Source organism: Dipodomys spectabilis, unplaced genomic scaffold (genome assembly GCF_019054845.1).
Source record: "Dipodomys spectabilis isolate Male_0828 unplaced genomic scaffold, ASM1905484v1 ptg000671l, whole genome shotgun sequence".
Lineage (NCBI taxonomy): Eukaryota > Metazoa > Chordata > Mammalia > Rodentia > Heteromyidae > Dipodomys > Dipodomys spectabilis.
This window is the reverse complement of record NW_024871348.1, coordinates 223,915-249,358: the sequence shown is the minus strand read 5'-3', so window position 1 is coordinate 249,358 and position 25,444 is coordinate 223,915. Positions and strand designations below refer to the sequence as shown.

The 25,444-nt window shown below is 48.0% G+C and overlaps 1 protein-coding gene across 1 annotated transcript; it reads right to left on the bottom strand.

The window, feature by feature from the left end:
• Positions 1-283: 283 nt before the first annotated feature.
• On the bottom strand, positions 284-23,383 carry Bcl2l13 (BCL2 like 13). The gene is made up of 7 exons (XM_042672122.1): positions 23,298-23,383; positions 19,051-19,207; positions 13,528-13,635; positions 11,426-11,582; positions 9,193-9,262; positions 4,669-4,812; positions 284-1,023 (listed from the first exon to the last, which is right to left on the bottom strand). The coding sequence occupies exons 2-7, from the start codon at positions 19,157-19,159 to the stop codon at positions 292-294; spliced, it is 1,320 nt and encodes a 439-aa protein (XP_042528056.1). The 5' UTR covers positions 19,160-19,207; positions 23,298-23,383; the 3' UTR covers positions 284-291.
• Positions 23,384-25,444: the final 2,061 nt, after the last annotated feature.

Sequence of the window (25,444 nt, the reverse complement as noted above, 5' to 3'; positions counted from 1 at the left end):
GCCAGCCCCTACACCGCCCAGATGGCCTTCAAGGGGGCACAAGCACTCAGTGCCAGGTGTGGGACACTGTCATCACTCACGAGACTCGGAATCCAGCGTGAGCCAAGGCCTTGGCGCCCGGCCACGTGGCCCCTACCTCAGCCCTACATGCGACCGAGCTGCTGCTTGCTGAGCGGAAAGCCAGTCCCCAGGGCATTCCGCAGTGCACCCTCTGCGGCTGGCAGTTCAAATTCCACACGTGGTGAGGGAAACCTCGGATCCGGTCATCATCGTCCTCTGCTCCAGAAGCAGCTACTTTTTTTTCAGAGCCAAGGCCACTCCAAAGGCCACTGCCAGGACAGCCACAGCGGCAGCCCCTCCAAACAGCAGCGTGGCCCTGCCCTCGGGGCCCGGGGCTGCCCGGGCCTCCCCACCGGGACTCTGCTCCTCACCCAGCGGGGCGGGGGGCCTCTCTCCCTCCACGTCAGCAGCCTCCTCTGGTGCTGCCTCCGCCTCTTCTTCACAGAGCTCCACAAACAGAGACGGGACGGGGCTGGCCGTCTCCCTGGCAGCCGCTTCTGTGTGGGGTTCCCTGGCCTCCAGCGAAGGGGCAGTGGTATGTGGACGCGGGGTGGCGGGGAAGGCAGCCTGGGGGTCCCGGGAGGGCACGGCCGCCCCTGCCCCCTCCGCCCCCTTGGGGACCTCTTCCTTTTCCACATGGACAATGTCTGAGTTAGATGAGTTGTTCTCGCTCTTCTCGCCAGCGCCATTACTATCCAAGCTTTTGACCTCTTCGGGATCCATGGCGATCTGCTGCCAGGACTCAGGGCCCAAGGACACAGGCAAGCTTTCTGTGTGCCAGCTCTGGCTGGCCGACAGCGAGGCCGGGAGGCTCTCACACTGCCAAGAAGTGGTCACGGTTGGAGACTCCGGGGGACTGACCTGGCCGGAGTTGTCACTGGGTAGGATATAAATGTCATTGCTGTCTTCTGCGATGAGGCCGGGGTCTTCCTCCTCCTCCGGCTCAAGGCTAAAAACGGTACCCTACAGAAACAAGAGAAGAGTCAACATAAAGCCTATTCTGGGCCTTGAACTCAGTGCCTAGGCGCTGTCCTTAAGTTCTTGTTCAAGGCTAGCACTTGAACCATAGCTCTGCTTCTGGCTTTTTTTTGGTGTTTAATTGGAGATAAGAGTCTCACAGTTTCCCTTCCTGGGCTGACTTCGGACCATGATCTTCAGATCTCAGCCTCCTGAATGGCTAGGATTACAGGTGTGAGCCACCAGTTTCCAGTAGTTAGTATTTTAAAAAGTTATTAAAAGCTGGGTGCCAGTGGCCTACATCTGTAATCCTAGCTACTAAGGAGGCTGATATCTGAGGATCCCAGTTAGAAGCCAGCCTGGGCAGGAAAAAGTCCCTAACACTCTTATCTCCAAAAAACTGATAGTGGTGCTGTGTCTCCAACTGGTAAGGAGCATTAGGCTTGAGTGAAAAAGCTCAAGGACAGCGCCGAGTCCCTGAGTTCAAGCCCCACGGTCAACAAGAAAAATAAAAGCTAAACTGAAAGAATATATTCTTCCCTGAAGTTCTAGGGTTAAGTACGTTTATTTAGACCTAAACAGTTTCTGAACAGAATCAGAATCCATTTATTTGAAGAACACAGAGGAAGAATTTTTGAGGCATGCAACTGACAAATGGAAATGTGGATTTTATTAAATGGCAAAGGCTAGTCACTGAAGTCTGATATATAAAAAATAATTAGAGGGCTGAAGGCACTGACTCAGAATGCCAGCTGGACAAACAAGACAAGCATGTGCCAAGACCTGAGTTCAAACCTCAATACCAGAAAAAAAAAAAAATTCTAATCACAGCTGTGCTTCAGAAATAATGCTGAGACGCTGTAGGGCTAGTGGTGTAACAGTAGAAGGACTTGCCTGGCAAATGTGAGGGTCTGAGCTGGGGTCTGAGCGTGGGGGAGGGGAGAGGGGCCGGCCTGTCTAATATCCACAGCAGAGTATAGACACACACACATACACAGTCACACACACACATCCCTTTACACACACACACACACAGTCACACACACCCCTTCACACACACAGTCACACACACACCCCTTTACACACAGTCACACACACCCCCCTTTACAGTCACACACACACCCCTTTACACACACACAGTCACACACACACCCCTTTACACACACACCCTTTACACACACACACCTTTACACACACACCACACAGACCCCTTTACACACACACCACACACACCCCTTTACACACACCCCTTTACACACACACCACACACCCCTTTACACACACACACACACACACCTTTAGTCCTAGCACTGGAAAAGCTGAGGCAGGAAGATTACGTGAAGCCAGGGTGTGGGGCTAGGCTAGACAGCACAGTAAGACCCCGTCCCAAATAAGACAAAGTGACAATTTACTCTAACACCATAGAGAGATCCCAGAAATGCAAGACTGTGGCCTCCTCCTTGGGCAAAAATTACAACCACCGACAGTAGAGGTTTTAACCTCCGTGTTTGTGAGTCTCTTCATCATGGGTGCTGAGCTTGACACCAGAGATAGAAGGGAAAATAAATCTGTGTGTGTGTAAACTGGTCCTGAGGCTTGAACTCAGGGCCTGGGTGCTGTCCCTGAGCCTTTTCACTCAAAGCAAAACCACCCTGAGCCACAGTATCACTTCTGATTTTTTGGCAGTTCACTGGAGATCAAGTTCTCATGGAGTTTCCTGCCGGGGCTTGGCTTTGAACAGTGATCCTCAGAACTCAGCCTCCTGCGTCGCTAGGATGACAGGATGAGCTGGCGACACACCGTGAGATTTAAGTGCTACTACCAGGGCTTCAACTCAGGGCCTTGGCCTTTTCCCACCAGCCTGAGCCACAACTCCACTCATGGCATTTTCCTGTGACCTGGAGCCAAGAGCCTCCAGAGTTGGCGCTGGCTTCAAGTTGAGACACTCTGACCTCAGACTCCAGAGTTGGCGCTGGCTTCAAGTTGAGACACTCTGACCTCAGACTCCAGAGTTGGTGCTGGCTTCAAGTTGAGACACTCTGACACTCTGACCTCAGACTCTCACAAGCTACCAGCACCCAGCTCAATTATGCTACCTTAACACTATGATTGTTTGTGTTATTATTTCTGCAGCTGTCTTGGTTAATCTAACAGGAGAACAAACCATTCTAAAATAATGCTGAGAACGGTAGTGTGCACTGCACTCTGAGCAAGGCAGGAGGATCATGTGAGCCAGGGGTGAGAGGTCAGCTGGGCAGAGCAGTCAAACGCTCACCTGTAAATAAGTTTATCAAGCATCCAAATAAAACAGTAAGAAGACAAAGCAAAGCCCTTCTTTAGGAAAGGCATCTTAATTTTTTCTCCTCTTCCATCTCTTCTAAGTAGAATTAACAACATGAAAATGGCAGTGTTGCCAAAAGCAATCTATAGACTCGATGTAATAAGAAATCCCACTATCTCTCACAGAATTAAGAGAAATCAATTCAAAAACTCATATGGAAGCAAAAAACCCAGCCAAGCAAAAGTAATTCTAAGCAACTGGCGCACAGCTAGTGGTAGACCTGAAGTTACATTACAGCCAGCAAGGGCAGCAGCCCACCACACAAACCTCAGGACCAGCAGAACAGCACTGAAGAGCTGCCCAACAACAGCCAACACGCAAGAAAAAACAGCCTTGACACCCTGGTGCTGGGAAACTGTAACCAGCTGCAGGAAAATGAGACTGGACCTTCACCTCTCATCCTGTGCAAAGACCAACCCAAAGCTGGTGTCAGTGGCTCCCACCTGTAATCCTACTCACAAGGCTAAGATCTGGATCCTGGTTCAAAACTAGCCCAGGCAAACAAAGTCAAGACTTTTATATCCAGTTAACCAGGAAAAAGCCCAAACTGGAGGGAGGGCTCAAAAGGAGAACACCAACCATGAGCAAAACGCTGAGCAAGAGTACCTGGGTTCTTAGTTCAATACCAGCATCAAAACAAAAAAAGCCAGGCCCCTGCAGTTCTCCTGTGATCCTAGCTACTCAGGAGGCTGAGATCTGAGGGTCACCCAGGTGGGCTTAAACCAATTAACCACCAAAAAGCTGATCATGGAGTCTTGAGCAAAACAGCTGAGGGACAGCCCCAGGAGCGGCACACGTGCAGGCACCCCTAGAAGACTCCAAGAAGACGTGAGAGGGTCAGCTGGCTCTACGGCTGAATACTCGCTCAGCGTGCACGAGGCCTGTACCCCATCTCCAACGTTCTCTCTAGAACAAGGAGTGACAGTATTCTTTCCTTAAGACACCTAAGTGGTTGTTTTTTATTCTTTATATTTTAGTTAGCTACATATACTTTTGTCAGGACACACTGTTTCTTTCTTTTTTTTGGGTCGGTCTTGGGGCCTGAACTCTGGGCCTGGGCGCTGTCCCTCAGCTCTTCAGCTCAAGGCTGGCGCTCTACCACTTGAGCCACAGCGCCACTTCTGGCTTTTTTCTTATGTGGTGCTGAGGAGTCGAACCCAGGGCCTCAGGCATACAAGGCAAGCGCTCTACCACCGAGCCACCTTCCCAGCCCCAACACACACACACAGTTTCTTAATAAGAACTACTGAAAGGAACCAATCTTAACATCCAACACGTATGAGCCGGCGCACTGCTTCGAGGGGTCATACCCAGCCGCCATGTTGGATGATGTGCTCAGCGGCACAGTCCTCCAGGTACGCCACGCCGAGCTCCAGCAGGGCATGCAGGGGCTCCTCACCGCGCCGGGTCAGCTCCAGAAGCATATGTCGAAGCAGGACCAGAGGCACCGCGATCTTCAAGGCAGACAGAAGAGCGTGTGAAAACCTGTCGAGCCTCAGGTTTTTACTACGCACTTTACAGTGTTTTACTGAACACTTTATAGTGTTCAGTGCTTACATTATTATAGCATTCCGTTCTCATCACAGTAACACACAACTCCTACTAGGAAGTTCTAAATACTGAGTGTAGGTTTCATACAATAGGGCGGTGTCGGTGTGTACACAGAAACTCACAGAAGCATTGAGACAACTCAAGGACTAGTTTAATACATTCTGGCCAGCTAGAAAAAACACACAGCCATTAAAAAGAATTGGAAGTGGCACTGTGGCTCAAGTGGGAGAGCACTCACCTTGAGCTGAAGAGTGCAGGGACAGCACCCAGGCCCAGAGTTCAAGCCCCATGACCGACAAAAAGAATTCAGAGCTATGAGCCAGTAGCTCACATATGCTACTGAGGTAGCTGAGATCTAAGGACCAATTTCAAGTTCAGCCCAGGCACACAAAAATCAAGGGACTCTTATCTCCAAATAACCAGAAAAAAAGCCAGAAGTGGAGCTGCGGCTCAAGTGTTAGAGTGCCAACCATGAGTGAAAAAGCTGATCCAGAGAGTGAGGTCCTGAGGTTAGCTCCAAAGCAAGCACAGAAAACAAAACAGTAAGAACTTTCTGCCATGAATGTGGTGCACATGTATAACCCCAGTACTTGAGAGAAAGGGTTCAAATCCAGCCCAGATAAATCAACTGTGAACCTACTTCAAAGAAAACAAGGTAGGGCTGGGAAGGTGGCTCAGGGGTAGAGTTGCCTCACATGCCTGAGGCCCTGGGTTCAATTCCACAGCACCACATAAGCAAAAAGAAAAAAGCCGGAAGTGGCACTCTGGCTCAAGTGGAAGAGCGCTAGCCTTGAGCTGAAGAGCTGAGGAACAGCACCCAGGCCCAGAGTTCAAGCCCCATGACCACCACCACCAACAACAAAAGAAAACCAGGTGAGCGTGGGTGAGTATGGCTGGAATTCACTACGGAGGGCCAGGAGTGACAGCCAGGTGAGGCTGACGAGGAGATACCACGGTGGGCTCTGCCTTGGGCCCCTCTCCAGGTGGAGGTTCACTTTCACATACAGTTTACCTTAAAAAAATAAATAAAAGCAGCAGCCTGGCACCAGTGGCTCACACCTGTAATCTCGGCTACTCAGGAGGCTGAGATCTGAGGATCACAGTTCAAAGCCAGTCCGGGTGGGAAAGTCTGTGAGACTCATCTCCAATAAATTACTCAGGGGGCTGGGAAGGTGGCTCAGTGGTAGAGCACTTGCCTTTGCATGCATGAGGCCCTGGGTTCCATTCCTCAGCACCACATAAGCAGAAAAAGCCGGAAATGGCACTGTGGCTCAAGTGGTAGAGCGCTAGCCTTGAGCTGAAGAGCTGTGGGACAGCGCCCAGGCCCAGAGTTCAGGCCCTACGACCGGACATCCCCCCCCCCAAAAAAAAAAATTGCTTTAGAAGAAAACTAAAGAGGGGCTGTGAATGTGGCTTAGTGGTAGAGTGCTTGCCTAACATGCATGAAGCCCTGGGTTCAATTCCTCAGTACCACATACTCAGAAAAAGCTAGAAGTGGTGTTGTAGCCCAGTGGTAGAGGCAAGTTTTGAGCAAAATAAGCTCAGGGATGGTGCCCAGGCCCTGAGTTCAAACCCCAGGACTCGCCAAACAAAAAAGAAAAGAAAAAGAAAAAAAAACTAAAGAGGGGAGAAACTAAAGAACAGAAAAAAGGGAGGAAGAGAAGGAGGAAGGGAAGGAAGAAAGGAGGGAAGGAGGAAAGGGAGAAAGGAGGGAAGGGAGAAAGGAGGAAAGGGAGAAAGGAGGGAAGGGAGAAAGGAGAAAGGAGGGAAGGGAGAAAGGAGAAAGGAGGGAAGGGAGAAAGGGAGAAAGGAGGGAAGGGAGAAAGGAGAAAGGAGGGAAGGGAGAAAGGAGAAAGGAGGGAAGAAAGGGAGAAAGGAGGGAAGGGAGAAAGGGAGAAAGGAGGGAAGGGAGAAAGGGAGAAAGGAGGGAAGGGAGAAAGGAGAAAGGAGGGAAGAAAGGGAGAAAGGAGGGAAGAAAGGGAGAAAGGAGGGAAGGAGGGAAGGGAGAGAGGAAGAAAGGAGAAAGGAGGGAAGGAAGAAAGGGAGAAAGGAGGGAAGGGAGAAAGGGAGAAAGGAGGGAAGGGAGAAAGGAGAAAGGAGGGAAGGGAGAAAGGAGAAAGGAGGGAAGGGAGAAAGGAAGAAAGGAGGGAAGGGAGAAAGGAAGAAAGGAGAAAGGAGGGAAGGAAGAAAGGAGGGAAGGGAGAAAGGAGGGAAGGGAGAAAGGAGGGAAGGGAGAAAGGAGGGAAGGGAGAAAGGAGGGAAGGGAGAAAGGAGGGAAGGGAGAAAGGAGAAAGGGAAGGGAGAGAGGAAGAAAGGAGAAAGGAGGGAAGGGAGAAAGGGAGAAAGGAGGGAAGGGAGAAAGGTATTTTAGCCAGTGGTCTGAATGCATTCTCCACTGTCAAACACACTAAGGTTTCACGTGGACAGAAATGCACAAAAGAATGAAAGTAATTTCAGTTCCTTGATGCTGTGCTACCAAGGAAATAACTGAGGAAATGACACCGGGTGTCTTTCCACAGAAGCCAATCAAAACCACGGGGAGTTGATGGCTCAGACCAATGTTCTCTGGTTCTCAATTTCCTTTGGCTTTTACTTCAGTAAAAGCTGCCCTGAGGAAATCAATATTACAATCTTAAAGGAAGAATGTAACAAACACATTTTCTTCGACTGAGGAAATCAATATTACAATCTTAAAGGAAGAATGTAACAAACACATTTTCTTCGACGTTTTGACATTCTAAAAGAATTCTAGCTCAAGATATATCGAAAATCTCTTTAACTCTAATAGGGTATATGGCTACAAAGACAAGCTCAATTGTTTTCATAGTAAGAAACTTGTCCTATTATTAAAACAAAATTTAAATTACTGTTTCTCTAGTTCTAATATTCTGCCTTGGATAGAGACAACGAAGGGATAGTTCTTAAAATGCCTCAAGTTTATTCTTTATAACTTCAAAAGGTCTGTGTATGATATACCACCAGCACGCTAATTTCCCAGTGACCAACTATATGACATTTTGAAGTTACTCTGTTTAAGCTTCACTTGAAAGTTGTACATATCTTACTTTGTGAATTGCTACGTGTAATTTCCTTTTTTTATTGTCGCCTGTCCTGGGGCTTAAAACTCAGGGCCTGCGTACCATCCTTAAGCTTCTTTTGCTCAAGGCTAGCACTCTACCACCTAAGCCACAAAACCACTTCCAACATTTTCTGAGTAGACTGATGGTGATAAGCGTCTCATGGCAACCTGGTGCCAGTGGCTCAGACCTGTCATCCTAGCTACTCAGGAGGCTGAGATCTGAGGATCACGGCTCAAAGCCAGCCAGGGCAGGAAAGTCCATGAAACTCATCTCCAATAAACCACCAGAAAATCAGAAGTGGAGCTGAGGATTAAGTGGTAGAATGCTGGCCTTGAGCTGAAGAGCTGAGGAACAGCGCCCAGGCCCAGAGTTCAAACCCCACGACCAAACAACAACAAAAAATAGACAGATAAATTTAGAATGTGATAATAGTCATATGCAAATGCTATACTAGGTTATATGAGCAACTTGAGAATCTGCAAATATTTACATCCAAGAGAGGACCTAGAACCAATTCCCCGTAGATGCATCAGAGTCTATGACTGTAAAAAGAGATGGTATGAATCTTTGAATAGAGGTGGTCATTTGCAAAAATAATGATACTGAATTTTATTATCTCAAGGCCATACTTCTTCCTGGAGGTGTATCTCCTTATAGATACTATCTTTTCAAGGTAACAAGCAAACAACAGTCTAAGACAGTGAATAAACCTATGCTAGAATGGAAAAATACTGCCTAGAATCAGATGTTAGCCACAGAGTTGGTTCCAATAGCTACTACTCAAGAGGTTCCAGGCAAGTTATCTAGTTCTCTTCTCATTAATCAGGGAGAGGTGACATGAAATGCACAATACTGCAAACTACAAAACACATGAGGCACTATTCATCTAAGAGACCAGAAACACTCATCTCCCAAACGAAGTCCTTAGTATTTTCCTCTAAGATACGCTCATACTAACAAGGAACGTCTGGGGACCAATGTTGTGTCCAAAACACAGAAGCGAAGAACTATTTGTCATAATGATGGGAGATTCAGGGCACATAGAAAGGAAGGTGTAGCGTACTATGGGTCACAAAGCAGAGGCAGCATTTTATGTATATATATATTAGCTCTAAGAGTTTTGTGCTGCAGGATGCTAATAATACTCCTACACTTTATCATTAGGACTAAAATCTTGAAAATTAAAAGCAATCTGGTTAGTACCTTATTCCATCCGCTGGTATGACCCGCAGCCTCCAGTGCAAATTCTCGAAACGTCGGGTATGTCACCGGCCTGTGGAGGGTTTTTTAGAAGTCTGAGTCACGATGAAGGGAAGTCTAAACCCCTAAATGAATAAACGTGCAAATGCTACACTCTGTTGCTGAATTCAATAGTTTCAATATATTTGACATAACTGTTGAATGTAAGATAGGCTCTTAATATCTGGGATGAATTCCTTTACTCTGAGAGGACTGTGAAGTATTTAACTCAGAGGTCACTGGCAGACTTTACAACTGGAGGACACATGGATTTTAAGCACAGCTTGCAGTGAGGAGACAACAATTTTTCCTGCAATACATGAAAACCCAGCACCAGTGCTCACACATGTAATCCTAGCTACACAGGAGGCTGAGACCTGGAGGACTGAGGCTCAAAGTCAGAAAAGTCCACAAGACTCCACCTACAAATAGTCAGCAACAAGCTGGGATGGAGATATGACTCAAAAGGCAGAAAACCAGCCATAAACAAAGCAGGATGAGTCAGAGTAGATAGAAGGCACTGAGCCCCAAGTATTGACACAATGAAGAAAAATAAAAAGATGTGCTCAATGGGCTGGGAAGGTGGCTCAATGGTAGAGTGCTTGCCTAGCATTCATGAGCCCTAGGTTCAATTCCTTAGTACCACATACAAAGAAAAAGCCAGAAGTAGTGCTGTGGCTCAAGTGGTAGAGAGCTAGTCTTGAGCAAAAGCAGCTCAGGGATGGTGCTCAGGCCCTGAGTTCAAGCCCCAGGACTGGAGGGGGAAAAAAAATCATAAACAGTTTGCATAGAAGTCGGAAATACAATGCTTTTCAGTTATTAGTCCCAACAGCTTTTGCAAGGTTTTGGATTTTTTTGGCAAAGCAGCACATTTCTTCCTTCAAATCTTACTTGTTCCCTCAATGTAAAACATGTAGAAGTAGGTGTGCTTGCTTAAGGGTGGAGAGACCCCCTGAGGGCTGCCCAGTCCACCCGGGTCCTCCAGCCCTACGGATGACTTTCTGAAAACCACTGCTGTCTCACTCCCTCAACAGCCACACACCTCTTCCCCATTTAAGAAAATTCCAATCAATTGTCTAAATGGAATCAGAAATTTTTATATTTGCGCGTTTCATAACTAAAACTGTCTGCTTTGAACAAATGGTAAAGCATACACACTGCCAGGATGAAAAGTTATTTCCTTACCTCAACAGTGACTCAGCATGGGGCCTGCAGCTGTATTAGTGAGGAACAGACTCTATTTTATGAAGTTGCCAACATCCATTAATACAAATATTTCTCTAGTTTTTATCAATTTCTTAACTTTCAGGAAAGAGTTTGGGAAAACTGATTTTTTAAAGATTTGTTAAGTGAATTGAGTCTACTTTAAAATACTTTTGTGAGCCAGGCACCAGTGGCTCATACCTGTAATCCTAGCTACTCAGGAAGCTGAGACCTGAGGATCACAGTTCAAAGCCAGCCTGGGAAGGAAAATCTCTGAGACTCTTACCCCCAATTAAACACTCAAAAACAGGAAATGGAGATATGCCTAAAGTGGTAGAGCACCAGTCTTGAGCAAAAGAGCTCAGGGACAGCATCCAGGCCCTAAGTCCCATGACCAACAAAAAATAAAATGTATGTTTTGTGTATGTGTTTTGGTCCTGGTTCTCGGCACTGTCTTTTTTGTTCAAGGCTAGCACTCTACCAATTGAGCCACAGCTCTACTTCTGGCTTTTTGGGTAGCTAATTGGAAATGAAGAGACTCATGGACTTTTTTGCCCAAGCTGGCTTTGAACCGTGATCCTAAGATCTCAGCCTCCTGAGCAGCTAGGATTAGAGGCTGAAATACTTCTAGCTTCTTGATTTTACCTTTAATGTGGTAAGAATGATAGCTCCGCGGGTACTGACTCCAAGAATGTGGAAGAAGTTCATGTGCAGACTGTAGCCCCTAAGTTCTCCAACATTTGGGACACAGAAGCCTAAGACAAGGAAAATGCCAGGTGCACGGGACAGCGCACAAGGCCTTGGCTCAGACTATGTTGGTCCCTAGAGGAAGGAGGAGGGCAAGGGCGCATGTTCAAACACAAGCCAGCCCCTCTGAGACCCGAGTGCGTATCAGGAGACGCAAACCCAACCACGGCTGGAGCCCTGAAGTTTAGCAAGGAGGCTAACGCACAGACGAGACACTTTGGGAAGGCCCCGCACAGCACGGGCTCACCGGCTAAGCAGCGCCTGCAGCGCCGTCTGCAGGGGCTCTCTCAGCCCCTGCCACACTTGTTCTCCAAGGTGCGCCAGGCAGTCTTCTATGGAGCTCTCTGGGTTAGCAGGGCTGAACACCGGAGAAGTATGACGGTCAAAGCCAGTGCTGGTGAAAGCTGAAGACAAAGAGGACATGAGGAAAACCTAATTTAACACGCAGTATCAAAAGCTGTGCACAAGTTGAGCTGGTAGCTGCACACGCCTGTATTCCTGGCCCCCATGTAGATAGGTGCATGCACACACACACAAAATTACCATGTTTTCACTCCTAGGTGGATTTACCATGTTTTCACTCCTAGGTGGAAGCTGGACTTAAAAAGACATAGTTGTGGACATGCAGGTATGTGTATCCATATATCCACATTCATGATTACATACGTGTAAGTATATGTATAGGAACATAAAGCGTGAATCTAAATAAGGGACTACTTAAAGGAAATAAGGAAGGCTGAAGTGAAAAATAGGATGAAAAATTTTATTAAACACACTTGAAAGAGAATGAATATAGTCAAAATAAACTGGGGCTGGGAAGGTGGCTCAGTGGTAGAGCGCTTGCCTTGCATGCATGAGGCCCTGGGTTCGATTCCTCAGCACCACACAAGCAGAAAAGGCCAGAAGTGGCGCTGTGGCTCAAGTGGTAGAGCGCTAGTCTTGAGCTGAAGAACTGAGGGACAGCGCCCAGGCACAGAGTTCAAGACCCACGATTGTCAAAAAAAATTACTTGCAACTATGAAAATTGACAAAGAAATCTGCTGAAATTGTGTTAGGAAGGAGGCAAAGAGGAAGGCAATAAAAAATAAAAATAGGCTCCTATCTCTCCTCAATTCAAATTAACAGCTTATCACCCACTCCCTACTCCTGGTTTTAGAATCCTGTCCATTTCCTCACTCCTGAGAGTTACCAATCACCTTCATAAAATATTCACTGCATTAGACCAGGCATGGTGGTACATGCCTGCAGTTCCAGCTACTCAAGAGGCAGAGAGAAAGGATAGCAGACTGGTAGCCGTCCAGGCAGTTAGCACGAAAAACAAAAATAACCACAAAACAAACAAGCAAACGAACCCTGGGCAATAAAGGGAATACCCTTACATAGTGAACACACTATGTAAGCCTTTTGTCAATTCTTTTTCTTTTCTTCGTTTTCTTTCTTTTCTTTCTTTGCCCTTTCTGGGGCTTGAACTCAGGTTCTGGGCGCTGTCCCTGAGCTTTTCTTTTTTTTTTTGGTCTGGTCATGGGGCCTGAACTCTGGGCCTGGGCGCTGTCCCTCAGTTCTTCAGCTCCAAGCTAGCGCTCTACCACTTAAGCCACAGTGCCACTTCCGGCTTTTTTTCTTTTTTGCTCATGTGGTGCTGAGGAATGGAACCCAGGGCCTCAGGCATGCAAGGCAAGCGCTCTACCACTGAGCCACCTTTCCAGCCCTGTTCCTGAGCTTTTCTGCTCAAGGCTGGTGTGCTACACTTTGAGCCACCCCTCCACTCTGGTTTTCTGGCAGTTTACTGGAGATAAGAATCTCACGTACTTTCCTGTGTGGGCTGACTTTGAACAGCCATCATCAGATCTCAGCCTCCTGAGTAGTTAGGACTACAGGAGTGAGCGCCATCAGTGCCTGGCCCAACGAACAAAATTTCACAGTTAGTAGACTTTCCCCCAAAACTTGTGATGTCATTTTAAGTACAAAATATGTGATATGACATATATATATTTAACTTTCTACACATATATACAGGCAAAAATAAGAGCAAGGTTCTTAAACTTTCTTCCCTTAGGGCTCCTACTAAAGTTATAAAGGTACCAAATACAAATCAATCATCATGAACGGAGAGGACCGCCACAGGATCATTTAATCCATTACTCAGCACCAAAAGAGGCTGCATCTTAACCTCCTGCTTACAGCTGGGAAAGTGTACAGTAAAGAAAGTTTGAACAGCCTTCCTTCCAGTTTCACCCTAGTAATCTCCTCTCAGAGAAGTTGTGCAATGAGGATATAGAGAGCATCCTTCTATGAAAATAAAACAAAACTAACAGCAGACCAGGTTAACTAGGTGTGGAATACACATACCTTCAGAAATTTCTTTGTCTAGGGCTTTTAGCTCTTCTTCAATTTCAGATTTAATTTTTAATAAAACTTCAGGATCCAGAAATTGTGAAGCTATATCTAGTTGAACCCCTGAAACAAAACAAAACAAAGTTACTATTAAGCTAATGGTTCATACTTATAATCCTAGTTTTGTGTTTTGTTTTGTTTTTTTTTGTCAGTCGTGGGGCTTGAACTCTGGGCCTGGGCGCTGTCCCTCAGCTCTTCAGCACAAGGTAAGCGCTCTACCTCTTGAGCCACAGAGCCACTTCCGGTTTTCCAGTGGTTTATTGGAGATAAGAGTTTCACAGACTTTCCTTCCTGGGATGGCTTGGACCTATGATCCTCAGATCTCAGCCTCCTGAGCAGATAGGATTACAGGCGTGAGCCACTGGCACCCAGCTAATTCTAGCTTTTGACAAGACTGAGATCCAAGAATGGTGGTTCAAAGCCAACACAGGTAGAAAAGCCCGGTGAGCCTCTCATTTCCAATGAACCAATAAAAAGCCAGGAAGTGGAAATGTGAGCTCAAGTGGTAGAGCACTCACTTTGAGCACAAAAGCTCAGGAACAACCCCAAGGTCCTGCGTTCAAGTCCCAGTACTTTAAAAAAATTAAATTAAATTTTAAGTAAATAAAGAGGGAGAGAGAAGTCAATGCAATACTATAGTATTAGCCGGTTGTGTAGGTATGAGCACTGATAGTTCCAGCTTTGTGTTAACTAAGACAAGATGTTTTGAGCCCAGAAGTTCAAGGCAGTCTGGACAACATATGAAGACTGCATCTCAAAAAAATTAAAAACTATTAGGTTACAAAGTATAAAATCAAAACTCATTATCAAGGCTAGGAGATACTTTTTGAAATGATTTTTTAAAAAGGAGCAACAGGGCTACAGGGGGTGGCTACAGGTGGTGGTGTGCTTCCATAGTGTAAGCAAGGCTGTGGGTGGCATCCCAGAGGAGGAGGACGGGGGGGCGGGGTATGAAAACATAGCAGGAACTCTAAGTATGAACGTGTGCAGGTGTTCTGTGAATGTGCGCCAGCGCCAGCTGGCAGCTCAGGGGTGGGGTTTGCTCCACAGCAATCGAGGGGACCCAGTCCCAGAGCCTTCCCCAACTACAACAGCAGCACAGTGGTGGGAGGTCCCCAACACATTGCCTTCTAGACTCATCTGTTTTTCCTTTTTGTGGTGCTAGGACTTTATGTATGTCCAGGTACGTGACCTACCTGAGTTGTATGTACCAACATCAATCACTACCCTCTGAACTCAAATTTATCTGTCCGTTGTGGGGCTTGAACTCAGGGCCTTGGCACTGTCCCTGAGCTTCTTTGTGCTCAAAGCTAGCATCTACCACTCAAGCCACAGCACCACTTGGTTTTTAAGTGGTTAACTGGAGATAAGAGTCTCATGGGGACTCCTCTGTCCAGGCTGGCTTTGAACCACAATCCTCAGCCTCCTGAGTAGCTAGAATTAGAATTTATTTTTATTTTTTTGCCAGTCCTGGTGCTTGAACTCAGGACCTGGGCACTGTGTCCTTGAGCTTCTCTGAGCTCAAGGCCACAGTGCCACTTCCAGTTTTCTGGTGGTTAATTGTAGGTAAGAGTCATGCCAAGGTGCCGGTGGCTCACACCTGTAATCCTAGCTACTCAGGATGCTGAGAGCTGAGGATCACGGTTCAAAGCCAGCCCAGGCAAGGAAAGTCCGTGAGACTCTTATCTCCGATAAACCACCAGAAAACCGGAAGTGGCACTGTGGCTCAAGTGGTAGAGCACTCACCTTGAGCTGAAGAGCTGAGGGACAGCGCCTAGGCCCAGAGTTCAAGCCCCATGACCGACCAAAAAAAAAAACAAAAAACAAAAACTCAGGGACAGCACCCAAGCCCTAAATTCAAGTCCCATGCCTGACCTGCATAACCAAAACAGATACATCCACAGACACCATCATTACCACCAATACACCACCTTCCCACTACAAAAACGACAGTATCTTAGCCTCACTCATCTGATGAACAGCTATCCTCATGAGACTACCATGATGCTGATTGAACAAGACAAGTTGTCATACTTGATAACAAACCATGTGGAAAGCAGAAAAAGACCACTGTTAGGGCACAAAGGCTATTTATCTAGCTAACCAATGACAGAGACAGATTTGCTGATCTTCATTAGCACTCATGCAGACTTTATAAAGCACAGAGCTAGACAGCACAGCTAATGCAGCACAAATTCTGCACTATATACCCCAGGACAACTATTTCAAAGATAAACAGACTTTAGCATACTAAAACCTCCCCACCTGTTTCAAATGAAGAGTGAAATCAGTCAGCAACCAGCCTATTCCAGCCTTGAAATTCATCTGAGATTTCCAAGTGAATCAGTTTAACAAATTTTGACTAGTTGAATGGGCTAGAGTTCTCAAAGCAAAATCTTTCTAAATCTATGGGCTGCAAACTAAAACACATTAAAATTAACTAGAATAAATGCTTAAGAATAAATAGAAAAAAGGAATGAAAAGAACAGTCACAAATTTCTAATCCCAGAAAAGAAAAAGGGGAAACCACAAGCCCAATGAACATGAGGAGAATAATCAAGTGACACAATGAATTCTAGCCCCACAAACATCCATTTCCCTAAAGGACACAATCTAAAAACACATACACAAAACAGACTGATTAGGCCTGCATTACTAAGAAACTGAATTGCTTATTCTTAACATCCCAAACATCTGAGCCTCAGTATCTGAGTCAGTATGTTCTACCAAACATTCAGGGAGGAAAAGCAAAGGCCTGGACACACAACTCAGTGTTAGATTACTCCTCAGCACGTAGGAGGCCCTGGACTCAACCTTAGCACATTAGGCCAAGAGCACCGAGGCACGCATGGCTCACCCCTCCCCCGCTGGTAAGCCTAGCCCATCAGGAAGATGAGATGAGAGAGGCCTGAGGTCCAAAGTCAGAGGGAATAAAGAGTCCTGGGGATTCCATCTCCAAGTAACCAGCAAGATGCCAGACTAGGGGTATGGTTCAACTGGAAGACTCCACTATGAGTAAGCAACCTGAGTGAAAGTGAGACCCCAAGTTCAAGCTACAGTACCACCATGCCATGCATGGGTGGCTCACGCCTGTAAGCCTAGCTACTCAAGAGGCGGAGATCTGAGTATCTAGGTTCAAAGCCAACCCTGGCCAGAAAGTCCCTGAGACTCTTATCTCTGATAAACTACTCAGAAAAGGCCAGAAGTGGTGCAATGGCTCAAATGGCAGGGTGTTAGCCTTGAGCACAAGGAAGCTCATGGATAGCGCCTAGGCCCTCAGTTCAAGCCCCAAGATCAGCCAAAAAATAAATAAAATTAAAAAATAGGGGGGCTGGGAAGGTGGCTCAGTGGTAGAGCGCTTGCCTTGCATGCTCGAGGCCCTGGGTTCGATTCCTCAGCACCACATAAGCAAAAAGAAAAAAGCCGGAAGTGGCGCTGTGGCTCAAATGGTAGAGCGCTAGCCTGGAGCTGAAGACCTGAGGGACAGCGCCCAGGCCCAGAGTTCAGGACCCACGACCGGACCCAAAAAAAAAAAAAAAGAAAAAAAAAAATAGGGCTGGGAAGGTGGCTCAGTGGTAGAGTGTTCCATCTGTCATGCATGAGGCCCAGGGTTCGATTCCTCTGGACCACATAAGCAGAAAAAGCCGGAAGTGGCCCTGTGGCTCAAGTGGTAGAGCGCTAGCCTTGAGCTAAAGAGCTGTGGGACATTGCCCTGGCCCAGAGTTCAGGCTCCCGGACAGACCAAAAAAATAAAAATAAAAAACAAGTAAATAAATAAGAAGTCATACCTATTCTAAAATCTCTTTCAGAAAGTAGAAGGCTAGGCAGTAACTTGGCCCATGAGTCCAGCACTAGCCAAATATCAAACTCGGTCCAAGAGATTATAAGACACTACAGACCAACATTTCTTATTAACTGATGCAAAAATCCTCAGCTGAGTACTGGAAAAGCTAATCCCACAATATATGAAAAAGAATCATCCCAAAAATTAGCCCCAGCATGCAAAGCTGGTTCAACATACAAAAATTATGGGCTGTTCATCAACGGGCAAAATATGAAAATGTCAAAAGTAACCTATAGATTCAACACATTATCCCAAATCACAATGTTATTCTTCACAGAAATAGACAAAAAAAATTCACAGGAGGCAAAAGTAACTAGGTAAAGAGCATCATGCTGGAGATACCACAGTAGCAGAATTCAAATTACATAGCAGAGGGGCTGGGAAGGTGGCTCAGCGGTACAGTGCATGCCTTGCAAGCATGAGGCCCTGGGTTCGATTCCTCAGCACCACATAAACAGAAAAAGCCGGAAGTGGCGCTGTGGCTCCAGTGGTAGAGCGCTAGCCTTGAGCTGAAGAGCTGAGGGACAGCGCCCAGACCCAGAGTTCAGGCTCCATGACTGGCAAAAAAAAAAAAAAAAAATTACATACCAGAGTCCAAGTAACAAAAACAGCTTGGTAGGGGGGTTGAGGGGGGAGGGTTGGGGGGGGGGGAGGATGGGATTGGAAGGGGAAACAAAGGAGGCTACAATGCTTGATAAGAAATGTGCTCATTATCTTTCCCATGTAATTCTAACCCCTCTGTACAGTATTTTCACAATTAAAAATAAATTTTAAAAAAACCAGCTTGGCATGAAGAGACAGATATACGGAATGAATCCCAGGTATAAAACCACACTGCAGTTGGACAACAGCTGGACCCTAGCTACTCAGGAGACAGAGATCTAAGGACTGAGGTTCACAGCCAGTACAGGAAGCGAATCCCAGAGACTCTGATCTCCAAACAACTAGCAAAAGAGCCAGGAGTAGAGGTGTAGCTCAAGTGGTAGAGTCATTCGTGGACAGTCATTCATGAAAGAGTGCAGGAGGTACTGAGTTCAAGCCCCAGGACAAACCAAAATTAAAAAACAACCATCCAGGTGCTGGTGGCTCCCACCTGTTATCTAGTTACTCAGGAGGCTGAGATCTGAGGATGGCAGTTATAAGCTGCCTGGGGAAGGAAAGTCCATGAGACTATCTTTAGTTAGTAACCAAGAACCCAGAAGTAGAGCTATGGCTCAAGTGGGAGAGGGCAAACCTTGAGCTTTTAAAAAACTCAGGGACAATGCCCAGGCCCTGAGTTCAAGCTGAGAACTGACATAAGCGTGTGCACATACATACACACACACACACACACAAAATTATGGTATCTCAACCAGGTCACATAAGTATGAAGTCTAAGTATGGCTTTTATATTTTTCATGTAAACAGCACTTTTACCTATATTAATTGCAATCACTTCAAATATGAAGCTCCCATAAACATTAGAAGTAGTTGCTTCTGGAAGTGACTAGAAAAGTGAAAGGGATAGAGAGGGGACTGTTCTCTATAAACCTACAATTATTACTCGACTTTGGTCCTATACATTTACAGTGCTTAGATACAAATACTCCTTCATGTCAGGTCCTTACAATTAGCTGACAAGTCAAAGGGCCTACCTTGGGGTGAGGAGCCGGGATGCTCCTGAGGAAGGAGCCCCAAGTAGCTGAGCACAACATACTTCGTCTCGTAGTGAAACCCCAGAGGCACCGTAGCAGAGGACGCCATTGAATCGGTCGGTAGAGCTCCCAAGAGGTCTTCACAGATGTTTAAAGCCTAAGAACATAAAAGGGTATTTTTCACTCTCAAGGTTATTAGATGGCAGTACATTTTCCCTCCATTGATTCCAATAATTCAACTAATTACCAAAAAAATGCTTCAGGCTTCTCTTTGTAGTCATTTTTATTTATTTATTTATTTTGGGTCCGGTCGTGAGGCCTGAACTCTGGGCCTGGGTGCTGTCCCTCAGCTCTTCAGCTCAAGGCTAGTGCTCTACCACTTGAGCCATAGCGCCACTTCCGGCTTTTTTCTTTTTGCTTATGTGGTGCTGAGGAATCCAACCCAGGGCCTCAGGCATGCAAGGCAAGCGCTCTAACCACTAAGCCACTTTCCCAGCCCAGTCATTTTTCAAAATGCAACTTAATTTACATATAAGCAGCAATTTACCTTACTCAGGTTTTATAAACTAAAAGTAAATTTCTCTTTCTTTTTCCTTCTCTACTTTCATCTTGGTGGACAATATGCAGCACCCTGTAGCCACCTCAGTGTATATTCTCCTCTTTCCTTTATTCTCATTCAAGAAAATCAGGAGGGGCTGGGAAGGTGGCTCAATGGTGGAGTGCTTGCCTTGCATGCATGAGGCCCCGAGTTCAATTCCTCAGCACCACATAAGCAGAAAAAGCTGGAAGTGGCGCTGTGGCTCAAGTGGTAGAGTGCTAGCCTTGAGCTGAAGAGCTGAGAGACAGTGCCCAGGCCCAGAGTTCAGGCCCCATGACCCAGCAAAAAAAAAAAAAGAAAATCTGGAGACTCTCAGATCAAAGCCAGCTAGGACTGAGAAGTCTGAGAGACCCATCTCCAACCAACCAGAAAAGGCTAAAGACATGACTCAGTGGTAGAACAACAGCCACAAGCAATCTAGCCAGCAAGAGTGCAATGCACTCAAGGCCCAGTGCTAGTCTTGAGCAAAAGAAGCTCAGGGACAGCGCCCAGACCCCGAGTTCAAGCCCCAGGACTGGAAAAAAAAAACAAAAGAGGAAAGATGTAGAGACTGAGGTAGAGTAGGCCTTAGCTACAGAACGTGGGGTGGAGGGGGTCCCACCAGTCCTTTCCTCTGCCACTCCTAAAATCTTCCCAGCAATTTTCCCTACTAAAATATCATAGCATCTGAAACTTGCTGCACTCAAGACTATCTGTCTTCTGCATGAAAAAGGAAAGCTACATACAGTTATTCAAATCAATAATCATTTCGGGACTCTTAACCTTGCTCTCTACGAGCTTAGTGTCAACATAGTAAAACAGATCTAGCTCTAGATTGAAGGATTAACTTATAAATTGTAAGAAAGGTATAAAACGCTCTAGGAACATATTGCTTAAAGAGAAGGTAGGGGCAGGACCTCAAACAGGAGGAAGGAGGTGGAGAAGAGATGAATCAATGTTTCCTTCTTCAAATCAGGGCCACACCAGTCCCAAAGAAGGACCCCCGTTCTGGCTATAAACCTTCTTAGGTAGGGAGAAGCAGTTTTGTAAGTGGATCTTGACATCAGTGAGTTAAATGACAGAGACAGTACAGGATGCAGATGCAAGCGTACCTTTTCTTTTGTTCTGTACCTAAAGATGGCCTTGAACTTGAATGCTTCCTGCATACCCCAAGTGCTGGGATTACAGGTATGTGCCATCACACTAGCCTCTCCTTTTTTTTTGCCAGTCATGGGGCTTGAATTCTGGGCCTGGGCACTGTCCCTCAGCTCTTCAGCTCAAGGTTAGCACTCTATCACTTGAGCCACAGTGCCACTTTCAGTTTTCTGGTGGTTTGTTGGAGATAAGAGTCTCATGAACTTTCCTGCCCAGGCTGGCTTTGAACTGCAATCCTCAGATCTGTGTTTCCTGAGTAGCGAGGATTACAGGCGTGAGCCACTGGTGCCCAGCCTCTATTCTCTTTTAGTAACAAGGCCCCCTAAATTCTTATCCAGGCCCAGGACCACACAGCTACATACTACATGCTCCAATTTTTTTTTTCAGCTTAATGTACTAAATGGCTAGTCTGAAACAATGAAATAGAAGTCATATTGTAGTGCGTCAGGCTACCGGCTATTCTTAAAAAGTTCACCTGTTGGGCTGGGAAGGTAGCTCAGTAGTAGTGCTTGCCTTGCATGATAAGGCCCTGGGTTCAATTCCTCATTACCACATAAGCAGAAAAGGCTGGAGGTGGTGCTCAAGTGGTAGAGCACTAGTCTTGAGCTGAAGAGCTGAGGGACAGAGCCCAGGCACAAAGTTCAGGCCCCACGACCAGCAAAAAAAAAAAAAAATTCACCTTTTGGTCTGGGTTTGCAGTAGAATACAAACCAATACGAACAATACATACAAACAATACATGCTCAGCATGGGCAAGTCCCCGGGTTCAATCTTCAGAAAAATTTTTAAAAATTAAAAAAGAATTGGAGGGGCTGGGAGGGCGCTCAGTAGTATAGTGCTTGCCTAACATGCCCGAGACCCTGGGATCAGTCCCTTGGTACTAAATAAACAAGAAATAAAGTATAAAAAAATGCAAAATCAACAAAAAAATGGATGCTGGGTGGCTCCTGTCTATAATCCTAGCTACTCAGAAGGCTGAGGGCTGGAGGGTCACCGCTCAAAGCCAGCCCAGGCCAAAAAAGGAAAAACAGTAGTAGATAGAATATCAGGTCCACATAACAACCGAACAACTGAGAGGTGTGGCCCTCTTACTAAGCACAAGCTCTGGATCCCAGTTATCTTAACTTCAGAATAACACGTCTCCAGTAGGCTAGGATAAAAGCGTCTAAGCAGTACTGTGGTTTGAACTCAAGTTCTGGTGCTTGCTAGTCATCCCCTAACCTTTTTGTCTTATTTTTCAAGTAGTAGCTCCAAGTTTTTACCTGGTTGAGCCTCAGGTGTTGAAATCCAATACTACCAAAATAGAAAACAAACAAACACACAAGCAAAAAACAATAGACTAAAAAAAAAACAGAGGGGCTGGAAAAGTGGCTCAAGTGGTGGAGCGCTAGCCTTGAGCTGAAGAGCTGAGGGACAGCACCCAGGCCCAGAGTTCAGGCCCCATGACCGCCCCCCCCCCCCAAAAAAAAATTTTTTTTAAAAACCAGACAGGAACTTTCTGTAGAAGCATATAGTAAAATGAAAGTCAAGGAATCTGATATGGACTGAAGACTGGTTTAAGAGGATTACTAACTCAGCAAGTGTAAACAACAGCTGTATGGGAAGAAACGCTACCTTCCTTTTTGTCCCAAAAGACCTACAATATTTTAACAATATCTGCACGCTGGGCTCTATGAAACCCTAATGCACCTTGTGTTCATGAATTTCTTTTTTCTGGAGAGAAAATGACTTTGTTTCCTTCATTAGCTACTCTTGCTGGACCGTAATCCAACATCAGTAAGAAAACAACACAACAACAACCACAAAGCCCTAAGAGCCTCCTGGAAGGGTGGCGCGCACTAACAGAGGCAGACCCCTGTCCTGAGGCGTGGGAGCGGGGGCAGCGGGGCGGCTCTGGGTTCTTGGCCGCCCAGGCTACAAGTGTGGCTCAGGCGGCCGGGGGCCAGCCAGGTGCGGGAGCGCAGCAGGGCCTGCCCGGGGGCCAGCCAGGTGCGGGAGCGCAGCAGGGCCTGCCCGGGCCGGGGCCGCGCGGCGCGCAGGGCTGGCGGCCTGACCCGGGCGCACCGCGGCCCCTCACCGTCCCGCGGCCCCTCACCGTCCCGGCCCCCTCACCGTCCCGGCCCCCGCGGCCCCTCACCCGGCCCCCGCGGCCCCTCACCGCCCCGCGGCCCCTCACCGCCCCGCGGCCCCTCACCGCCCCGCGGCCCCTCACCGTCCCGCGGCCCCTCACCGTCCCGCGGCCCCTCACCGCCCCGCGGCCCCTCACCGCCCCGCGGCCCTCACCGCCCCGGCCCCTCACCGTCCCGCGGCCCCTCACCCGGCCCCCGCGGCCCCTCACCGTCCCGCGGCCCTCACCGCCCCGGCCCCTCACCCGGCCCCCGCGGCCCCTCACCGTCCCGCGCCCCTCACCGCCCCGCGCCCCCTCACCGCCCCGCGGCCCCTCACCGCCCCGCGGCCCCTCACCGCCCCGGCCCCCGCGGCCCCTCACCCGGCCCCGGGCCCCGGAGAGACCGACCTGGCGCTAGCGCGGCCGCGCTCCCCTCCACAGGCTCCGCGGCGGCCGCGTCTGCCTCAGCCCGCGGCTCTAATCTACCGCCGCCGCCATCTTGGAGCGTGAGGTCACCCCGCCGCGCTTCCGTCACCGCCAGCGTCAGGGGCGGGGCCGGAAGGGGCAGGCGAGTGGGCGGGTCTGAAGCCGGAAGGGGCAGGCCTGTGTGTAGGAGCGGCGGAAGTACAAGCCACAGAGGTGGTTTCGGCGCCGAGCGGCCGACCTGAGGGCCGGAAGTGCCCTGTCCAAGCCACTTCCGGTCGCGGGGACACCCGCGCTCCGCGCGGTCCGGGCTCGCGTGTCGGCCGTCGGCCGGGGATGCGGTCCGTGGGCCGGAGTTCCGCGGCCCTGGGCCGGCGTCCGGGCGGGACCCGGGCGGAGGTGAGGCTCGGGGGGCGGTGCGCCCCGCCCAGGGCGCGAGGCCGAGCGGGAGCACCCGTAACCCGATGACGATGGTGATGACGATGAAGATGACCATGATGATGAAGATGACCATGATGATGAAGATGACCATGATGATGAAGATGATGAAGAGGTGACGATGGATGATGAAGATGATGATGGTGGTGATGATGACGATGAAGATGATGATGAAGATGGTAACGATGTTGATGATGAAGATGGTGATGATGATGATGAAAATGGTGATGATGACGATGATGATGAAGAGGGTGATGATGACAATGAAGATGGTGATGATGAAGATGGTGATGATGATGACCATGATGATGATGAAGATGGTGATGGTGATGATGACGATGATGATGAAGATGCAAGGCCGGCCTGACTGTTTGGATAATTGGGCACGGCCCTCCTCCTCCACCCCTGCACTGGAAGAAGGCATTTGGCTAAGTGTGCACTTAGCCAGTCAGCGGCCTACACCACGACGGACACAGGATGGGGGTGAAGAGCCCCCAGGATCACATGGGTTTTTACGTCTTAGGAAGTAGTTCTAGGGCTGGGAAGGTGGCTCAGAGGTAGAGCACTTGCCTTGCATGCCTGAGGCCCTGGGTTCGATTCCTCAGCACCACATAAGCAAAAAGAAAAAAGCTGGAAGTGGCACTGTGGCTCAAGTGGTAGAGCACTAGCCTTGAGCTGAAGAGCTGAGGGACAGCGCCCAGGCCCAGAGTTCAGGCCCCACGACCGGACCCAAAAAAAAAAAAAAAAAAAAAAAAGGAAGTAGTTGTAGAAGCCGGGTCCTCCCCGGTGCGCGCTGGGGAATGGCACCCGGCCCCTCTCCGCCCTCCCCTCCCGGGGAACGCCGCGTGACCATGATGAAAGCCCTCCTCCTATTCATTAAAAGGTGTCAGGTTCAAGCCCTGCAGTGTTTGCATGTATTGCCTGCCTCCCCTGCCAGCTTGGGCCTCACACAGTGAACACACAAAGAGATGAATTGTGGGTCGTTTTAATTATTCCATTATTTTTCTAATGTTTTAAAGCAATAATGGCCGCCAGCTTCCCAGCACAGTTGATTTAGACCGTGCCGCATCCATTTCAGCCATTCATTTCATAAACAATTTAGCTTCCGGCCTTACACTCCTGTTGCACGACCTCAAGCGCAGTCATTGGCAGAGCATGGTCAAGATAAAACAGGATTGCGGTCCAAATGAGACTGCCACCAGGTCCTGGCCTGTGGTGTTAGCAGGCCCAGTCCTGGAAGCAGATGAGCTGGAACGCTGATCAAGTTGTTTCTGTTGTCCTGGGGATTTTAGCTCTTGTGCTGGTGCCTCCACTTGGGCCTTGCGCTGCTCTGACCTCTACCACTTGAGCCACACCAGCTTCCGTTGTCCTGTTACTATAATGCCCTGTGGGAAAACTCTCTCCTGAGCCAACATTACCAATCTTTGTAGTCATATATACCAAGCTTAATCCTGCTCAAGGAAAACACCAATCAGCCATCGTTCAAGCCATCTCCCCCCCCCCCCCCCCCCCCCCCCCCCCCCGCCCACCCCCAACAACCACCTGTGAGAGGGTCTTGGGCCCCTCCCTCTGTAACTGAGACCAGCCTTCCATCAAGACACCATTCTGTGGCTGACTCAAAGAGGTGGGAAGGGACAATACAAAACAGCCAGTCCCTAGTCACTTGACTTACAAGTCCTGCTTGCTGAGTGGCC

Coding starts and splice junctions, on each gene's coding strand:
- Bcl2l13 (XM_042672122.1), bottom strand. CDS start 19,159: ATGGCGTCCTCTGCTACGGTGCCTCTGGGGTTTCACTACGAGACGAAG. Junction 4,813..9,192: donor ATACCAGCGGATGGAATAAG/GTACTAACCAGA, acceptor TCTGCCTTGAAG/ATCGCGGTGCCTCTGGTCCT. Junction 1,024..4,668: donor TCATCCAACATGGCGGCTGG/GTATGACCCCTC, acceptor TTGTTTCTGTAG/GGTACCGTTTTTAGCCTTGA.